General features: G+C 38.7%; 1 protein-coding gene across 4 annotated transcripts in view; it reads left to right on the top strand.

Moving 5' to 3' along the window:
• The window catches only part of KIF27 (kinesin family member 27), a 28,994-nt gene extending 7,846 nt beyond the window's left edge, over nt 1-21,148 (top strand). For 2 of the 4 annotated variants that reach the window (XM_062018105.1, XM_062018104.1), the window contains exons 5-18: nt 4,238-4,381; nt 7,656-7,862; nt 8,402-8,577; nt 8,935-9,068; nt 9,748-9,903; nt 10,809-11,014; nt 11,625-11,822; nt 12,162-12,275; nt 13,274-13,450; nt 14,065-14,280; nt 15,297-15,503; nt 16,185-16,383; nt 16,838-17,002; nt 18,060-19,909. In XM_062018105.1, the coding sequence (XP_061874089.1) occupies nt 4,238-4,381; nt 7,656-7,862; nt 8,402-8,577; nt 8,935-9,068; nt 9,748-9,903; nt 10,809-11,014; nt 11,625-11,822; nt 12,162-12,275; nt 13,274-13,450; nt 14,065-14,280; nt 15,297-15,503; nt 16,185-16,383; nt 16,838-17,002; nt 18,060-18,523 (2,763 nt within the window). In that variant the 3' untranslated portion in view covers nt 18,524-19,909. Of the gene's footprint in view, nt 1-4,237; nt 4,382-7,655; nt 7,863-8,401; nt 8,578-8,934; nt 9,069-9,747; nt 9,904-10,808; nt 11,015-11,624; nt 11,823-12,161; nt 12,276-13,273; nt 13,451-14,064; nt 14,281-15,296; nt 15,504-16,184; nt 16,384-16,837; nt 17,003-18,059; nt 19,910-21,106 lie in introns of those variants that run through there. The other 2 variants (XR_009820841.1, XM_062018106.1) reach the window with 2 other exon arrangements.
• Nucleotides 21,149-21,151: the final 3 nt, after the last annotated feature.

Here is a 21,151-nt window from a genome sequence, read left to right as displayed (position 1 = left end):
GTGTTCTCAGAGATGAAAGAGGGTCTCCTGATCTAAGAGCCTAGAAATGGGTACTGAGAAGGTGTCTTGCTCTGAGGACAGACAAATGGACCTTAAACCAGAGAACCAACCCTCGACTGTTTTAGTTGCTCCTGTAGTCAAGAAGAAACAGTGGAAGCAGAGGTCAAATCAGGAAGAGAAAAAGCTGCTAATCCTGAGACAAGGAGAGAGGAAGAATGAGGACAGGGAGGAAAGAGAGAAAAAGCATAAGAGGCAGGAGCTACTTGGTCCCTATCCATGACCAAGCTGCAAACTAGTAGGAATGATTTTCTGTCAGCAAGGTGAGAAAATTGCTCCCTGGTTGCTTCAGTGCTGAGATGTTAGATCTAACATTCTGTAACTAGAAGAGATGCACAGCAAATGCATTGCCAGGAACTGTGGGGTTGACAGAGAAATCAGAAGAGAGGCATCCATCTGTAGCCTCCAGAGGTGGCTCTTATGAAGCATAAAGTGAGGAACCCACTTAAGGAAGAAATTATAACCCAGTGAGACAAGTAGTACAGAGAAAGTTACCGAGTGTCTATTGGTGTCTGCAATGGCATAGATAATAATCAGGCTCCCAGAGGTCCAAATGATAATCACTGCACACAGTCTGTGTGAAAGAAGTCTGCACAGAGCATATGCATCATGCCTAGCCACCTAGCAATGATGGATTGGGCTGACATTGAGGCACTGGCTTTGTATAGACTAGTCTGACAACCTTGGCAATTCAAAGAGAATCTCTGTTCTCCCTCCCTGCTACAGGCTGCATCTCAGCTCTGGAGAGACTGACCCTACAAGGTCTGGCAATTTGAAGCAAATGGGAATAATCTCCCTTCTTGCCCCTGCAGGGCAGCTTCTCAGCTACCATAAGTCAGCCTTTCTCCGCTCAAGGGAAACAACTCATCCTGTATGTCATTTGTAAACACATGAAAGAAAAAATGGTTATCAGGGAGACTCAACATAGATTCACTAAGGAGAGAGACCTGGGAGTCCTGGCCAGCAATGTGCCCTCGTGGCCAAGAAGGCCAATGGCTTCCTGGGATGCATCAAGAAGAGTGTGGCCAGCAGGTAGAGGGAGATTCTCTCCCTCTCCTCTGCCCTGGTGAGGCCTCATCTGGAGTCCTGTGTCCAGTTTTGGGCTCCCCAGCTCAAGAGGCACAGGGAAGTGCTGGAGAGAGTCCAGCGCAGGGCCACCAAGATGATCAGGGGACTGGAGCATCTTCCTTATGAGGAAAGGCTGCGGAAACTGGGACTGTTTAGTCTGGAGAAGAGGAGACTGAGAGAGGACCTCATTAATGTTCACAAGTATTTAAAAAGTGTATGTCAAGTGGATGGGGCAGCAGTTTTTTCTGTAGTGTCCAGTGATAGGACTAGGGGTAATGAACAAAACTTGGAACACAAAAAGTTCCACTTTTGGAAAGACTTCATTACTGTGAGGGTGAGGGAGTCCTGGCACAGGCTGCCCAGGGAGGGTGTGGAGTCTCCTTTTCTGGAGGTTTTCAAGGCCCGGCTGAACATGTTCCTGTGTGACCTGATCTAAGTGGTCCTGCTTTGGCAGAGGGATTGGACTAGATGATCTCTAGAGGTCCCTTCCAACCCCTACCATTCTGTGATTCTCAGAAAAACTAATTTGATTCTGTCTTGTAGGAGAAGGAGACAGTACTCCAACAAGTTAGAAATTTATAACATCAACTCACTTTCAGTTTGCACACCCAACTGTGATAAGCCTGTAGATTTTTATCAGGTAATTGCATATACAAATTCTGTCTTAATTCTCAATCAATCTAAATCACAGCTTTTTTCTTTTGTAGCTTATTTTAAACTTGTTTCCCAGGTTCAAAACAGTATAAGGCCTGAGTTTAAACTTGAATTGGCACAGGTGAATGTGCTATCCACAGCCAGGAGGAAATGGTTAGTGAGAGCCTAAAATAAATGAGGCAGTACAGACTCTAGACCAAGGTTTGCATGTGGACAGATTTAATAGCTAGTAGTGGACCTATTCTTGTGTGTACATACGTATTTCTTTGCTAAGAGCTATGATTGCCTGGATAATGCCGTCTTCCACAAAAGAAGAATACTGGCCTAGTAAGTAATCCAGAGCTATCGGCCAGCTCTTGCACAACCACTTATTTATCTCTCCCTCAGCAGGACTTTGGGGAGAGAAAATAGGAAGAACAGGAATGAGAAGGCTTGTGCGTTGAGATAAATAAAGGGAGATTGATTACCAGTTAAAAAATAGTATTGAACCAGGGAAGAATTATTTAACATAATGCCAATTAAAAAAAAAAAAATCAACTTCTTATTTGGGTGAACAAAAAGACAAACACTAAACCATTGCATTTATTCCCCACCTTTTCCAGGCTTATCTTCTCTCCTTTACTCTATACTCCTCCTCTCACTCACTGCTGAGTGGTGCAGGGACATAGGGGAGTGGTTTATGGTCAGTACGTAATGGTTTCTCTCTGCTGCTCTTTCCTCCTCACATCTTTCTTCTTCTTTGGTGTGGGCTATGTGTGAGCGGCAGTTTGTTCATAAATATCCATCTGCTCTGCTGGTCCGCCCTAGGCTGCAGCATGGTTATCTGCTGTTCCACCATGGAGAATCTCCTCTTTCTCCTCCTCCTAGTGTTCCCTTTGCTGTTTCTCACTCTTTTGGTTCCTTCCTCTTCTTCGTGTCTGGCATTTTGCTCACAGAAGCAGCACCATCTTGGCTGAGGGGCTGAGCTGTGCGCTGTGGTTGGGTCCACAGGAGCTGGGAACCAGCTGTGTCCAGCCTGGGGAAACCCTCTGCACAGATACCACCCCTGCAGTCACTTTGACACAGCCAACAGAACTGAGCAAATATATTCTGATTTTAGTTATTCATGATAATACAATGTGGACAATATGCCACTTGGTTTTCTGTCAGGTTTCATCCTGCCCCACTCTGTCATCATCCTAACATTTGTGCAAGCTTCTTTATTTCTGTTGTTGTCTCAACTCTGCTTAATGATGCAGCACCAGTGGGGGACAGGGTACGCTTGTCAACTAGCTTTAGTAGAAACATTGGCATTGGTACATAGAGTTCGGAAAAAGTTGTATTCCCTAAAGAGCCATTAGGTTCTTGACTACATTCTTGAAAGCTGTCCTGGTTTTGTCTGGGCTAGAATTAATTTTCTTCTTAGTAGCTGGCACAGGGTTGTGTTTCAGTTTTAGCCTGAGAATAATGATGATAACACACTGATGTTTTGGTTGCTGCTAAGTAATGCCTCAGTGAAGGACTTTCCAGTTTCCCACAGTCTGCCGATGAGGAGGTGCACCAGAAGCTGGGAGGGAGCATGATCAGGACAGCTGATCTGAACTAGCCAAAAGGCTATTCCATGCCATAGGACATCATGCACAATAGATGAACTGGAGGTGGTTGGCTGGGAGGGGCAGATTGCAGCTCAGGCATCCATCAGCAGATGGTGATGCAGCAATTTCAGTGATGCAGCACTTGTCCTTTTTTTTATGTTTTATTTCTCTTTTTGTTGTATTCCTTTTTTTAAGAATTATTAGTTATTACACTGTTCTTAACCCATGAGTTTTGCTTCTTATCTGATTATCCTCTCCATCCCACTAGGAGCAGGGAGGAGTGAGTGATGGCTGCATGGTGCTTGGTTGGGAGCTGGGGTTAAACCATAACAGAAGCTATTAAGAATTGTCTTCTTGGAAGAACGATGTGGATAAGCTAACTAATACAGAATTATCCAGTTTTAGAACAATAAAACATGATGTTTCCATGTTTCATATTTGGCTTCTACGGGCTTTCTGGAAAAGTTACAAGATTTGGAAGTCTCCTTCAAACAATATGGGATTATTTACCTGCAAGAACATCTGAATAAGCATTCTCATGTTTTCTTTGGACTGTTATCTGAGTTGCAGAGTGAGGACAGCTGTCATTTTTTCATTTGAGAATTGTGTTAATCTTACAGTTCATGCTGATATCTTGTGGCTACACCTCATAGGACCCTAAAGAGAGTAATTGGATTTAGACCACAACTTAATAAAGCAGCTTTGGTTATGGGTACATTATTCCCTTTGAAAGGAACAAACTTGTGAGAAGAAAAGAAATAGATGAAACAGAAGTGAAGAAATAACTGGTAGAAACCACTTATACAACTTTTTTTAAATTTTCAACTGTAATGATAACAATAATGTCACCTTTTCCTCAGCTGAATTTTAATTTTATTTTCTAGCAAGCTCTAGTTATGGACGAAGAAGTATTTAGCCAGAAGGATCACGAACTGCAGATACTGCAGAATCAGATAAAGACACTACTACAGGAAAATGCACAACAGCTGGAATCTTTAAAGGAGGCTCAAGAAACACATAGATTACAGGTATTTTTCCCTTGGTACACATTACATGTATCTACTTTGAACCATCCTTCCACTGTATGAATGCATTCATTGTTTCAAAACAGGTCACTCAGGAGTTTTTTTAGGCCTAACTACCTGTCAGTCTTCTGGGCATTTTGTTTGAATTAGAGCTGTATCACTTAATGAGTGGATGAAGCACAACAGCGGCATTCCTGAAATTTATATATCAGGTGTGGTAGGTTCACCTTATCTGGATGACAGGGTCCCGCCAAAGCTGCTTTATCACTCTCCCTCAGGTGTCAAAAGGAGAGAAGGCAGGGAGATCACTCAGCAATTACCATCACAGGCAAAAGAGACCCATGTGGGGAAAATTAATGTATTACCAATCAAATCAGAGTGGGATAATGAGAAGTAAACCCCAAATTGTCTTCCCCTCACCCCTTCTTTCTTCTTGGGCTTAACTTTACTCCTGCTTTTCTCTACACCCCACCCTGCCAGCAGCAGAGGGAAACGGGGAATGGGGGACGTGGTCAGTTCATTGCATATTGTCTCTGCTGCTTCTTTCTACTTACAGAGAGGACTCCTGACAATTCCCTTGCTTGTGGGGTCACTCCCATGGGAGCCAGTCTTCCATGAATTTCTCCAACACAGGTCCTTCCCACAGGATGCAGTACTTCAGGAACAGACTGGGTTTAGAAATACTGTGGGTTCTCCGTGGGGTCACAACTCTTGCCAGTGACCCTGTCTAGCATGGGCTTCTTTCTCTACAAGGTAACAGGTCATGCCAGGACCCTGCACCAGCACAGGCTCTCCACAGGATCAAAGCCTCCTTTGGGTATCCACCTGCTCTGGTGTAAGGCCATCCCCAGGCTGCAGGTGGGTCTCTGCTTGCCTGTGACCTCCACAGCTGCAGGAGCAGGGCCTGCCTCACCATGGGCTGCAGGGCAATGTCTGCTCTGCCGCCTGCAGCTCCTTCTCTCCATCATTCTACACTCACCCTGGTGTCTGCAGGGCTGATGCTCTCATATGCTCACTTCTCTCTCTGTCTGCAGTTGCTCCTGCATGGTAACTTTTCCCCCTTCTTAAATGCATTATGCCAGAGGTGCTACCACCATCACTGATGGGCTCAGCCTTGGCCAGCAGCATGTCCATCTTGGAGCCAGCTGGCATTATCCCTATCGGACACACAGAAGACTTCTATCACCTTCTCACAGAAGCCATCCATCCGTGTATCTCCCCGAGTACCAAAGCGTGGCCGTGCAAACGCAGTACATCAGCCTAGCTGTGCCACAGCCTTCATGTAAAACATGAGGTGTACCCTTCACCCTCTCTGTGCTTCCTGAAGCATAACATACACCCCTCCCTCTAGATACGTAGTAGCTTCAGGATAATTAATGATTTAGGATTTGAAATGCCTTTAGAGAATCAATATTTAGAAACAACTTATAATTATACAGAATCAATAAAGACTATAAAGATCCTACCAAATGATTTAATTGAAAAGTTGTATAGAAATGCATTTTGTTATTAGATTTAATAAGAATTATTGTTCCATTTTGGCTCTGAAAGACAGAATTTAATCCTGATTTTCTGAGCATTTACTATTAGAGAAAACTGAGTGACAGAATGGAAACACTACTTGCCTTCTTCCTTCTCTAGATCTTGTGCTTGTTACCAAAATTGTGTTGGGTAGTAAGTGTATAACAATTTGAGATGCAGGAAACCATAAATAGTTAATGATGTCCTAATGTTGCCTTTCATGTGGATGTTGAATAAATTATTTTTAAAAGACAAAAGTATAAGCATGGCTACCTAGTATTCTTCTTATTCTACTTTTTCTCCTTTTTCCTCTTCTTTGCTGATGGCTTGGGGAGAGCCAATGAATGAAAGGTAAGTATACTAGCCATTGTCTTTTTCTTCCATCTCTCTCTTTCTTTTCTGTCACTTCTGGCTAGACTACTGATTTTTACTTTATCCTGTACAGCATAGTATCAACTTATTACACTGAGATAATGGTTTTAGAAATTCTGGAGGATACAAGATACAGGTGAAGACCAGAAGCAGTCACAATGTAGGGAGAAGATCATGACTGTTTCAGAGATGAGCTTGAGAGCTCTCAGATACTTTTATTTAAAACCATATAAAATAATGAAAGCAAGTGGTTTTGTCTAACATTTTAAGTTGTAGTCACAGGAATATGTAATTTAGTGGTATGCTAGAATAAGAACAATAAGAACTTTAAAAACAGAAGATACTAGATAGATATTAAATAGTTATACACATATATTTATGTAACAGCTGTTGCAAGGCTATCAAAGCAAAGAGTCTTTAAAGGGTTAAATGATAGCTTCAAGGGAGATGAGGTGGCCTTTGCTGCTTCCAAAATCATAACAAGTGTAGTACTTAAGTATTCTGTTTCCCATGACACTGGAACAGTATGTGTTGTATTCCAACAAAGTGTCAATTTGCAAGGCATTGTCTGTGTGTCTTTGGAAGGACCTTGCAGTCTAAGCAAACAATATATAAAGAATTAATAAAACTGGATTATTCAAAGTAGGAGAATGCAAAAGATAGTGCAAAGATATTTTGATTGAATATTTTCAGTTGACTGTCACTAGCTATTCTTCAACTTTCTTCTTGTTGCTAGGCCAGATTTTAAAGGTACTTTTAAAAGAAAAGTACTGAAAGGAATAGAAGGAATTGAAAATTGATGTAATGTTTGCCTTATGCATGAATCGATTTAGGTAATATAAATAGTTTTGAAAAATATACAGACTACTGTAGAACAAGCAGATAACATAAGTTCTCCAGACTAGCATTACCAATAAAGTTGAAGTTAATACAAATACTTTTTAAAGTGTAACTGCTCAAAGAGGAAGAATGTGCATGTATTTAATTAATTAAATTCAGACTATGTGTTTATTTCAAACAGTTTTGTTGAATTTCCATTTTATTTCTCCATAAAAAAACACATAAACCAATCAGGAGCTGTTGAGTAATGTCATCTGTTTCTCACTACATGCATAGACAAGCTAATGTACCTTACTTAGGATAGATCTTTCTAGACAAAGATGTGTCTGAAATTCATTGGAGTTGTGGCTTGTATCTGTTACATTGATGACATGTCATAGAATTTTCTGAATATGTTGCAGAATTTCCCTGTGCCCTGCAGAAGAATTTAGGGTCAGTAAGTGATTTACAAGATGCATGACCTTTGTAAGGAATTAAAAAATGGTGACTATGATACAGGGTTCGTGATCAGCAACAGTTTTCCTTTCTTTCTTTTTCACATGAGAACGAGAAAATGGTGGAACAGCAAATGCATATTGATCAGCTAAAATTGAAACTAGAGAAGTTTAAAGATGGGAAAACTTTGGACTTCTCAACTGCTTGTAGAGATGGGCCAGCAGTTACAACACCTGCAAGGAGGCCGTACAGTGCCCCACTCACAAAGAGTTGGCTACACTCCTTTCACCATCCTTCAGGGACAGAGACCCGAAAGGTAAAGTCTACCCAAATGTTACATTATTTTTCCCTTACTTTGTAATGGTTATAGTTCAATAATTAGACCTGACATGACAAATTATAGTGGCTTTCTCAGATACTGTTTATCTTCCCACTGAAGACTCTGCAAAATTACTTCTAAATGTCTTGCAACATATGCTATGCAACAATTGTCCAAAATGCTCAGACTTTAAATTATTACTTACAAGTGCTAAAGCCTATAGTCTTTTCCAGTGTTATCAAGGTTCAAGTATGAAGCATTACCAAAAAGGAATGGTTATTCTTATGGTTATTTTGAATACTTTGGATAATGAGTTGCTAACAATGTCTCTTTATACGTTTCAAACAAGTGCTCTACGCTTTTCAAAACCTTTTGTACAAAGGCATTCAGAGTTATTATAGAAATCTCTGTAATTTGCTTACAAGCACAGGTGACGACAGACTTTTAAACAGAAATATTTTTCAAATATCGGTTAATAATTGCTAAACTGTTGCAAGTGGTTTTACCCATCATTTTTTTAATGTTCTTTTTCACAGGTATATACCAGCCCCCCTACCTTCTCCCTGGACCGGGTAATGGCAGAATTCCGTGCTCGCAGCCACATGATACTAAGCAATATAGAAGATCAGGATAAAGTCCTTCACTGCCACCTCTCTGATCAGAGTGATGAAGAAGAAGAAAATACAAACTGCAAAAGGAATACCTCGTTTAAGTAATTTTTTTGAATTATTATTTTATTTTTGTTACCAACAAATGTATATCAAAGGTAGTATTACTTCCTCGTCCTACCATAGTATGAGACCATTTGTGATGTTAGTCATGGTAAACTTACAGGATCAGTTGTGCAGATTACAGAAGTTTAAAAAGGTTGCATAACCTGTTGCGGGGACAGAATCTACCATGAAGCTCATGGAGATGGGGAGGTGGATTGTAGATGGGAGAGAATGTACAAATGCTTATGTGAATGTGGAATTATTCTCTGTTAAGTTCAGGTACTTTTCATAAAGCTTAAAGAAAAAAAACCCAACAAACATGTATCTGGAATGTAGCATGTTTTTGTTTTTCTTAGGCATTCTATAAACCAAACATGGACACAAAAACAGGTTTCTCTGTGCTTTCTTCGTGATCTAAGTGACATGAAGTGTCAAAAGGAGAAGTCTGGTTTAACCAACAAGTCTGTGCTACAGATGGACACAACTGCAGGTAAAATGCATGTCATCAGAACAAATCTTGTTACAGTACCAGAATATGCAAGATTTTCTTTAGCACATGTAATTGTTTTTAGCAGTAAAATATCTCCTGGTGTCACAGAATCTTAAGGGTTGGAAGGGATACAAATATTTTTGTATCTTCTTTCTCTTTCTGAAACTGATGTCAGTGACCTTGATGTTTAGGTAATACTTATGAGTCAGAAAGCTGTTTAGATATAAATCTTTATTACTGCTTCAATGAAAGATGCTATTATCTTATCTGAGATGCACTGAAATGGTGTCATGGATATTTTTTCCTCCCACTTAGGGTCTTGAAATGCTAGTGTACACCGTTCTTTCTTTTCCTGTTTAGACACATGTGCCCAGGGAGGGTGTGGAGTCTCCACTCTTGGAGGTCTTCAAGACCCGCCTGGACGCATTCATGTGCAACCTGATCTAGGTGGACCTGCTTCTGCAGGGGGGTTGGACTAGGTGATCTCTAAAGGTCCCTTCCAACACCTACCAGTCTATGATTCTATGTCAGGGAAAGTCTTTGTGCTATTCTCTCCTTTTGATTCTTTTACTTTACATGCAAGAACTCCACATACACAATGTACCAGAGCACTATCTTTTGGATATAGAGAGTATTCCAGATTTTTTTTTATTTCCGTATTGCTTTGTTTTCTTCCAAGGTGAAGAGATTGACAGACTCCAGAAAAGTCATGTGTTTAACATGCAGAAGTTAAAAAATTCAGAGCTGAGACTCACTGAGGCTAAGCAAAAAATGAGAGATCTTGCACTTAATATCAAAATGAAAGAGGAACTTATTAAGGCATTAATCAGAACAGGTAACTGGCTACTGTTGGGAAAATCAGAATGAAGAAGTGCAGAAACAAAAAGCAAAAAATATCCTGCATATCTTCGTTTTTATATAATTATCTTATGCAAGAATACTTTCAATAACTTAAAAGATTCATAACTTTAACTGTTTGCTATGATGGCATTGAAAGCTGAAAATTCAGGTTACCTTCTACTCTGCTGTGATATGCGGGGGGGTGTGTGTGTGTGAGAGTGTGTGAAATATTTGTTTATGTTTTGATGATTATTGCATTTATACAGCAATACTGTAATTTTTCATGTATGCTCAGTGCTACTGATCTCTTTGACTCATATTTTTCACATTATATCTGGGATAGAAGAAACATCAATGTGGTGGGAATTTAAGCATTCCCAGTCAGAAGTGGGTGATGGAAAAGGTCAGCATCCCTGTTAGCCTACATTGCTTACACATCTATTCTGATACTCATATAACTACCAGAAAGTAGCCTTATGATGACTATAAGGATCTCTTTACTCAACACCTTCATGTGCTTCTTCTGTGCATACCTTCTTTTGAGGTTGTCTTTTGGCACCCAGAAAGATTCTGTGCCTCCACCAATAGTACTTTGGGACAGACTACCCAAACAGGGCAAGTCAGACAGTACAAACACAATCCAAAGTTATTTACTGATTATTAAGTTGGAAGTTGGGTAATAAATAAATGACATATTCTTCGGGAAAAAGCAAAATTTATGAAATACAAGAGATCTATTTTGACAGAAACTTCTGAGTGTTCCTTTACAGCTGGAAAATGTCTCAGAAATTATTAATTTAGCCATAATGAGGTAAGTAACGGTTCAACTGCAAAATTAAGTATTACATTTCAACTAATTATCCTGCTGGTTTTAAACTTTTTGGATATGGTGTCTTTAAGGTAAGGAGGCTCAGCCTATAAGCAGGCAATATTCTTTGAAGATAACTAAACTGGAACAAGAATCTGAGCAGGCCAGAATGGAACTGGCTGAAACACAAAAGCAACTTCAGGAGCTGGAAAGTAAGGAGATGAAGAACATTCTTGAGAAAGCCAAGTTACAAAAAGAGTTTCAGAAGAAGATGGATGCAGCGAAGTTGAAAGTGCAGGTATTTCTCATCTAAACATCAACATTTACAAATCGTGGTCTCACTGTCACATTTCAACCTTAACACCCTGTTTGTGAAACCTTCACCAGTTTAATACATTGAAAACTGGATGGATTAGAGTAGCTAATGAAAAATTTAACGCTGTTATATCCAGAATGATTAGATGTATATAGTATTTTCTGGTAGGTAAGAAAGCAAGAAAGAAGTGAGTGATATCAGATGCTCATACCCCATTGTATGCAGTATCCAAAAAGAACCTACACGGGGAGACTATTAAGTTTATTATGTACCACAAATAAAATCAGTGTTGGCTTACTGACTTCAGCTCAAGACCATCATTCTGGCGCTATGGCTCTACACATTTTTCACAACTGTGATTTCTGTAGATTTTACTACTGTCATTTTATTGTCAGGCATGAACTTTACTGTTTTACGTTGCTTCAGATTAATGTGCTGTCTTTACCGGATGGCTTAGCAATCACAGAAAGTGATTGTTTGGGTAGAAGTTAATATATCTTGCTGACTCTTAAGAATTCAGGGAAGAATTGGAGTAATATTTTAGTTTTGAGTTTTACAGCTCTTAATCTGAAATCTGACATCAAACATTCAGGCCTTACAGAAGCAGCAGCAAGACACAAAGAACCTGGCTTCATTATCTAACCAAAGTGAGAGACAAGCAACAGAACTTGAGCAGAACGTGGCTCAGATGAAGCATCAGCAGACCCAGCTACAGAAGCAACTGTTTGAGGAGAGTGAAAAAAAGAAGCAACTAGAAGCAGAGATTCAGCAGGACCAGCAGAAATTTAATGTAGGATTCTTCCCATTTCTTTATGACAAGAATGAAATGAGACAATTTTGCCTCCACTTCTCCAAACACAGTAAACTACACTGCCAGGCTTTCCATAGTTTTAAGTAATTACTTTCTTGATAAATACGCTAATGAAATTGTCTGTAAACATTTCCACAGAAATCTTCAGTTTGTCTTTTATTTTTTTAATTACATGATGTCTAAAGTGCAATTCTACATGTAAATTTATGGCCAGTATGTCAGGTCAAATACTTGTGTGGATTCTGACATTAAATGCGTTTAATTTAAATGCAAAAACAGACTGAGGCAAGAAGAATGGGGCTTATTCTTTGTTTATAGGAGCTTCAATTAAAGATGGAGCAAAAACCGAAGAGCCTGAAATTTAAGGATAAAGAGATTCCTGCATTTAAAAAGAAGAAAAAAAACTCAGTGGGAACTTCACAGAAGCTACAGGTAGCTAATCTAGTCTCAATCTCTGAGGGTCCTGTAAAAGAAAGGTCTTTCTTTTTGTAGTAATCTCTAATCATCTTTGTAAAGTGTTTGGAAGAAGAGTATTCCATCATGGTTTTGTTTAGCAGCTCATGTAATCTTATTTGAATGAAGGAAAGAGATTCTCTGATGTTTTTTTCTTTCTATGATTTGCCAAAGATGTTGATTAAGAGACCTGAAAGTTCAACAGGCTTGGTTGTCTTGTACGTTCAAGGGTGATCCTGATGAGCTCTGTCATAAACGTTCCATGGTTTGCTTGAGTTTTTTGTTTTCTCCTCTGACATAAATGACAGAGGTCTACGGCTTTGGCTGTTCCCAATAAGGTTAGAAAAGTAGATGTCCCACCTACACTATTTCAGGTGTGAACATTGGAATGTGAGATTTTCTTGACTTAGCAAAAGTATTTAAAGGTGAAAAGAAATTTTAGAAGTTAAGCAAAGGCAGCTTTAGCAGGAATATATGCACTGATAAACTGGGGCTTCAGATTATAACAGATTATAATGCTAGCAGGATCAGAGCTCTCATTTCTGCCTGTCTTTCAATGTCATAATTCCTTGTCACTTATTTCTTCCGCAAATAGCTGGTCTTGTACAACCATAATGCAGTGCAGATGGTCTAGATGAATTCTTGTGTACCTTCCAAACCTATGTTGCTGCAATTACATAGAAGACATCTGTATATAAGATTGTCCTTAGAAAAAGAATACATTTCCTTAAAGGCACCTGATACAAGTTTGATTATACAAGATGTAGCAATGTAATGTTGCTGGGCCTCTTTGTAAGTCAGTTCAATTTCTGTATTATTCTGAGTCAAGATTCTGTTGCAGAATTGTCAGCATTAGAAATGTCATCCATTTCTTCTACAGTTTTATCAGTTACTTTTAAAAAGGGAAAACATAATCATACAGTTTTAACCCCAGAAGTCCTGGTTAATGCTCTCTGGATCTCTTATTTAAACTTTAGAAATTAGAAGAGAAAAAGAGATGGTTGGATGAAGAAATGGAAAGAATTCTCCAACAGCACCAGCAGTTAGCAGAACTAGAAGAAGATTTAAAGAAAAGAGAAGTCATTATAGCGAAAAAAGAAGCATTATTGCAAGAGAAAAGCCAATTGGAAATCAAGAAACTGAGATCTAGCCAGGTGATTTAAGAAAAAGGATAAGACTCACCATAATTATAGTGCTGACTGAAAGACTGTGGCGGGGGCAGGCAGAAGAGGATCAAGCCACATGACCTGTGTCCCTACCACTACCATGAAGTTATTGTGTGGCTTGGGCAAATCAACATTTAAAATGTGAATAAGACAGAGTAGTATGTTTTATTCACTTTTTCACATAAACATTCCAACAACAACAGCAAAAAAAAAAATCTAAACTGTGAAGTTCTGTTATTGCAGAGTATTAAATAATGTAAAGAGACTTGGTCCTTTCGGAACCTAGAGAACGACAGGAAATATTTTGCATTATTTATTTTTCAGTAGCAAAAGTTAACAGAAATTGATGTATCATTGTCACTTGTAATGACTGGCTCTTTTAATTTTTAATATGTAGAAGTATGCTTGTTGAGTGGTTTTGTTTTCTTTGATTTTTGGAGTAAACAGTACATTTTATGGTAGCTGTTTACTCAAAATAAATGAGTCCCGTTGCAAGAAGCAGGCAAGTCTTTCACTGCTGAATGTGATGGTCTTGCCTACATTTTTCTTATTGGAAAGAGTATTTCAGTTTTTGTATCTTTGTTTGCTGTGGGTTTTTTTAGGCTCTAAACAAAGATAGTATGGAACTATCTACTCGCTTATGTGTGCTGGATGGGGAACTGTGTGATAAACGTATGCAACTTCAAAGCAGCACCACTGAAGATAAGACAGACATTCTGGAAAAAATTCAGGTTCTCCAGACAGAAAGGGATCAGCTGCTCAGAAGAAGAAACAGCATGGATGAGAAATTGAAAGATGGCAAAGTGTTGGCAACGGAAGTAAGTAACCACTTCAAAAATAAATAAAGAGTTTTGGTAGTGCTGTATAAGGGAGTGTTCCATTCAGAACCTAAAATGTCTCCAAATAGTAGATAAGCTAGAACCAAGGAACTGAGTTTGGGTACTTTTGTAGATAACGCAACAGTGCTGCCATGACAGCACTACTTATGTACCAATGAACAAAGTTCATGTTTAGCAGGATGTAATTCAGCCAGTGCCTTGACAAACCCCACTGGTCTAAGGGAAGCAGAAGTTCCTCAACATCACTGGCAGATACTTTAATGTCAGGGCACAGAGTAAGGCAATATACTCACATAGTGATGCCCCTTGGGTTTTTTCATAGGATGATTTTGTGTGAAAGCAAAATTCACCTGAAGGCTTCCATATTTTTGCCGTGAATATAAGTCATGTTACCTGGATGGTCCTCACTTGAGGTGATGATCAGGATACTTATGTTGAAGATATAATAAATTCATATCAAATGCACAGATTATTTTTAAGTTTTGAGAAACACTTTGGTCATTAGGCTGAGGTGACAATGTGCCAGAAAAAACCTCACTTGCTTCACTCCTCAAAGTCTTCTGTTGTGCTTCAGGCCATAAATTTCTCTTACCTACACAGGTTAGGTCACCAAACTCCTTACTGACCTGACTCATTCATTAATCCAACAGAAAACTGTCACAATCAAAAAAAAAAAAAAAAAAAATAATAGCAAAAGTCAAACTGTGGAGAACAAGGGCAGGATAAAAAGGAAACTTATTTCTGGTTTTGTGATGAGCCATTTGATTGACCTCTGTATCAGGGAAGGGGTTCTATGGCAGAAAAAAAAGACAAGTGTCCTCTGTTTGTACTCTACCTCTTATTGCTCCCATTCTATTCTCTGGTACTACTACTAGTTTTTCTTGCCCTTAAGTTTAGTTTTACTCTTGAGAATGAAGTTTAAGCTGTCTTACATATAGAAAGATTAATTTTACATGGTTTTTTTTGAAAGATCTCACTCATATGTTTCTCTGTAGGAAGAACATATCCTTTTCCAGCTAGAAGAAGCAATTGAAGCCCTGGAGGCTGCTATTGATTACAAGAATGAAAGTATTCAAAATTGCCAGCACTTGCTTAGGTCATCTTCTCAGATTCTTTCACAGAGTGAGAACAATGTAGTAGGAAAACTCGTTTCCCTGTCTACAGCTGAGCTCAGAGCTATCCTCTTCAAATATTTCAACAAGGTTTGTTTTAGCTTTTCTGTTATTATTCTAGATAATTAAACGAAATTAAATGGTGTCAAGAAATGAAAATAAATTTAATGAGCTTTTGGTGAACATCACTTCAAGATACATAGGTCTGCTGTTAACTCAGTATTTTTGATTTTTACATTAACCTATATAGTATACTTGTGTGCTAACTTTGTGTTTGGTTTGGGGTCATTAGCTTAAAAAGTGCTATGCATCTGGAAACTTCCTCGCTCCTTTGTAGTACTCCATGTTGATTACTCCTGGAGCAGCAGGATATTTAAATAGGGGGCTTGTACTGAAATTCTTCACAACTGCAGGCTTCAAAAACCGCAGCCTAATATTCCTATATTTTTCTAAATTCAGTATAAGCTATTTTTTTCACACACTGCCTGCAGTGCATGCAGCCACATACTGAACAGTTATGTGACACTGACATCTGGAAATATAAAGATGAAATTTATTAGGATGTGGTGTGCCTTTGTGAGGTTGAGTGAACCTTGGGTAATTTTATGAACAAGTTGTAGGATGTGAGTTGAAAGTTTTACAGAATCAGGAAAACACTGTTCTTCCAGTTAAAATTCTGTGCAGGATATTTTTTAAGTTTTATTAAGCAGAAGTGGAAAAACTTTCATTAAAATGGTTTGATAAATTTAGAGAAGTATATTTCTTTCTTAGATTGTTGGCCTACGTGAGTCTGAACGAAAGTTAAAACTGCAGATTAAAGAACAGGAAATGAAGGCCACAGACCAGGAAAACAACATACGTGAATTAGAATCTGCACTTGAACACATCAAGTTGCAGTGTGACAGGCAGATGACCCTACAACAGAAAGAACATGAGAAAAAACTACAGCTAATGCTGCATCATTTCCAAGGTATTTGCTTCTTGGAGGAGATTCTACAGAAAGTATTATCTTCAGTTAATACTGAGAGGTGCTATATTCCAACTGAAAAGAAACTCAATAAGGTTCAGAGGTATATTTTCACTGCCATTAGTTCTGATGTTGTGTAGGATGCTGAGGAACAGACACATTGTGTCTGTATGAAGAGAAAAATGAGTATTATTTTAAAGCAGAATTGTTGTATTTTCATGGTGAATTTGCTGATACTAGAAAGTTGAAAGATACCACTCCTGCTGATCTTGCTCTTCTAAATGTTACTATTAAAACTGACGAGGGGTTGGTGTGGCCTTTTTGATCCTTTATCATCTTAGTTAGAATGTACACACTGCAAGCAAACTGTCAGCAAGACAGACAACATAGTTTGTCTAGCGGGGCATCTTGATTTTTGGCACACAGATATTTGGTTCTTAAACTGGTTTTGTCCTAGAACAAGAAAGTGAAGGTATTACAGAAACCTTGAAAGCATATGAAGGTAAAATCCAACAACTGGAAAAAGACTTATTTTTCTACAAGAAAACCAGCAGGGAGCTGAAGAGGAAACTGAAGGGCCTCTTTGGAGAGTCAGCCCATCAATTACTGGCATCCACTAAATGTAAGTATTAAATTATGCAGTTGTCAAACTGTTTGAAGGGTGGTGAACACACAGAAGTATCTCAGATAGTAATAATTCTTTTTTTTTTTTTAAACCCAACCCAAAACTGAGCTAATTTTTCTTCAGGAATGTATTACACTTTGTAAGAGAGATGAAATTGGTTTCTAGCAGTAGCAATGGTATACCAGCGGTTTAAATTCTTGTTTTGTTTTCTCTGGATTCTAACATAATTTCAGCATCTACAAACTCATATTGTGGTCAAGTGAAAGGAATTTTACTATCTGAAAGGATCTGAACAACATTTTAACTAAAATCTTTGTCATATGCCATGCTTTTAGATAGACTGTTCCCAGGACTTGATTTCATAAGAGTTACTTAATGAGAGATGGTCAATGAAGAATGCTTTCAATTCCTAACTTATTTACTAACTTCCTAAAGCTAAAACAGAGGATTTATACACTTGTAGTTCAAAAAAGGAAGAGCTTTCTAATGTGATTCTGTGCTTGGACACAAAAAAGTAAACAAAAAAACCCCGAACCAAAACCGAAGGAGCTGCTGCTGTTAAGTTTTTAATACCTTTTGAAGCACGCTGCACAGCAATGTAATAAAAATGATGTTGTTTGTTGCTGAGCTTCAAAAATAATAAAAGCCCCGCTTGTCCATTACAGTCCAATTTGCAGAATATGTTTTGTGTGTTGTGGTATTGTAATTGCTGACTGGTTTTCCACAGATGAGTCATTTGACAGCCATGGTTTAGTTGTTTGAAGACTGCCTACTAGGATGCATTACAAGTTAGAATGGTGAGGCTTGTACTACCAGCACCTGGCCAGAGGAAAGTAACCGCCAATACCTCTGATATTTGTGTAGACAACAAACTTTTTAACAGAAAGAAAAAAATGTCAGGTGCTGATTATTTTTTACCATAATTTTTTACCATGTTCACGCTGCAGGTTACTGATTCTGTAAATCTGCATGGACCAACTGGTATTTCTTGACTGCAAGCACTCAGAAGAATTGTACCTTTTAGCTCTTTATCTCTTGATACATTTCATTTTAGATAACAGTGCTGGAGATAAGGCATCCAGTCAAGATGAAGCAGAAGTTGCTTCTGAAGAAATCAAGTCAACACTCAACCCTGAAACCAATAGTCAAACAGGGAAAAGAAAAGAAATGGATAGAACAAGTATTTTAAGAGCACAGCAGAATTCATACCAGCTTGGAGAAGACATTTCAGAATTTGGATGCAACAAAGAATGTTCATCAAGCACTAATGATGATAAAACAGGAACAGATGATGCTCAGCCTTCAAAATCTTATCCTCAACTACCTTCGGTCATCCAGAGAAGAGAATCCGGAATACAGTTTCAAGGAGTAACTCCAGTAAAAATGTCTCGCAGAGAGCTACGCCATATTCCTCCATCTGAATTATCTTGGAGACGCTCAAGCCTTGGAGTTGGCATTGGTTTTACTGCTCTAGATTCCTTAGATATGGACAAGAAATCTACTGTCTCTAAGACATAGTTACTTTTCGTTGCATTTTTAATCACTGTTGCTACTGAAGCAACTGTATTACATTTCATCGACTTGTTACATGTCAACCACAGAGAAATGAGTAATTGTTCTTTAGTCCTTAAGGCTCAAGCTGTTAGGTGTCATGCTGTCAAAGTTTCAGTGAATCTCAGATGGATTTTAATTAACACGGTATGTAAGAACTTTCCCTTCAAGGCCTTTTAGCATTGAAGAAATTATTTATATTGGTTTCAGTTTTTTGCAGTGACTTCAAAAAACATGTTGTTCAAAACTTGCAGTGAGAAGTACACTGCACTTGTTTAACTTAAGTTTCCTAAAACAATACTGTACTTCACTTCAGAAACAATAGCACGCTATTTATTTGGATATATACCTAGAAAGCTGAGTTGCCCGGCTGTCACCTAGCATTGATACTGACTGGCTCTTGTGTGCTTTTTATCTAGAAACATTTTGCATGAGCCATGTTTGAGACAAAAAACAGTGCTCAAACCTAAATTTGTTCCTGAAAAGGCACACAAAAGTACTTGTTTTGCTTTTTTCTTCTTTACAGCATATTTGTGTAATTAAGATAACTTCTTATTTCACTTTCTGCTTTTGTTTACTGGGGATCTAAAGAGCTGCACTTGGCAACTCAAAGTATACTATTTATTTCTGTACTACTAAAATGGGAAAAAAACTCCAACAAAACAGAGGACCAAATAAATTCAGCATCCTCTAGGTAAACCAGTTGGGCCAGTGTAGTATTTTCTTTGTACTAACTTTGACAGACAAATTAGTCTTCTGGATTCCATGTCTGCTTCAGAGCAAGGACTACACACACCCTTTGGTTTACTGCTATTTTATTGTCGGTGATGCATTCAGGACTAAAAGCAAGTCTCTTTTGGGAGACGACACTGGTCATTGAGCAGCACACAGTGGCTGCACAAACTTGGGGACAGAGCCCAGAATGCCTACAATTTAAATGAGATTAACACTCTCCTACATAACAAGGGGCACTGCTGAAAATCAAGTTAGTTTTATTTTAGTGATGGACTTCACTACTGATGTTTGAAAATGTTGTTTTAGAGTAGTGGATGTACGTAGGAACTTGTGCTTTCTGCTGTTGTCTAGGCAAGGTCTCATGCACAGCATGTGTGGCTGTAGGTACAAGGAACGGCATTTTTCCACGCTGTGAGCGCAGTTCAAACCTGACCACGTTATGAAGATGTTAAGAGAGCACAACAAGTGGACCTGTTGTCTTGGGGCACATTTTTAAAATTTTCTGAGCAGACTGCAAAGTATTTCCTTCTAATGAGACAGACAAACCACTTGTCAAATGATTACATCTTTTGCAGTTATACGTAATTATTATTTTTCAGATGAATTGTGTGATAAGGATTGAGGTCTGTCTTGGTTGTTTTAGTCAAAAAGCAATAAACAGAAACAAGTAAATAGAGTTTCAAATGTGTACTTATTTACTGCATTTCCATGGTAAGCAAGAGAATTGAAGGCATTTCTTCTCAAGATGATACTATGCGTTATCATTCGTGAAGGAGAATTTCTCTTCTTTTGAAGTTTCCACAAATGAAAAGCCTATAGATTCAAAACAGGCAAGGAAAAATGTAGGCAAGTACAGTGCACTGACTAGTAGGTGTTTCAGAGGCTTCTGTAGCTGTAACACTGCAGATGCACTTGTTTATGTAATTCTTAACAGAGCTAACACGTTAAATGTTTTCACTTCTTTCCCACAATATGTAGCTCCTCTTAATTCTGGTGATTACATGCAAGACTTCCTCTGGTCGGCTTTTGTTATCACTGGGTCTGTTTTACTTCCTTGGTGTTGCCTCACTGGCATGTGCAGCCTTCACTGACACTTAGCTGATGTGTAATATGAGGGTAAAAACAATATGTGGCTAACTTGCAGCAATCCACTCTGCCATTATTTCACTTATTAACAGCTGTTTCTCTTGCTCTGTCCAGCTAAACGCAACTACAAAAAAGCCATGCATATAATCTGCTCTGATGTCTAGCTAGTAACTGTACTTATGATCTGAATTCTCCACCAGGACCCTCTTGAGTACTGTGGTAGGCTGCATTTCTACAAAAGACTCTTGCCCTTGCCATTACCAACTCTTTGCTTTGTGCTGCACATTAACGGCAGAATTACCCCATTCAAGTTCTCTGACTTCTGAAAATACCAATTGCACAGCTTTTCAAGAAGCAAATATGGCGTTTAGTACATTAATGGCAGTTTTGCTCCATTTATCCTATAATGAAACAGAGTTTTGTTCTTATTAATGTGAAGGTGGCATTTAATGGGTACCGAAACCCCAGCAACATAGGTGTGGTACAGGACCTTTCATCCCAGCAAAGCAGTTTTCAGCCTGATTTGAAGGTTCCAGCCTGAATGCACATTTATCACATTGCCAATAAACATTAGTGTGTCAGCTCTGGTTTCCAGGATCAAGCAGGTTATCCCGTGTAGGGCTCCTCGTGAATCTGGAAGCAGTTCATAAGAAAAGCTATTTGCAGGCCATCGCTTCCACAAATGCATGTTTTACGCGTTTCTAACGTGACCTCGTTTTTATTCAACAGCCAACACTACACGGAACACAGCAAATGTCGCTGTACAGCACACGA

Source organism: Colius striatus, chromosome Z (assembly GCF_028858725.1).
Source record: "Colius striatus isolate bColStr4 chromosome Z, bColStr4.1.hap1, whole genome shotgun sequence".
NCBI classification, from domain to species: domain Eukaryota; kingdom Metazoa; phylum Chordata; class Aves; order Coliiformes; family Coliidae; genus Colius; species Colius striatus.
The sequence above is the reverse complement of the archived record's forward strand: the minus strand, read 5'-3'. Positions and strand labels throughout refer to the sequence as shown.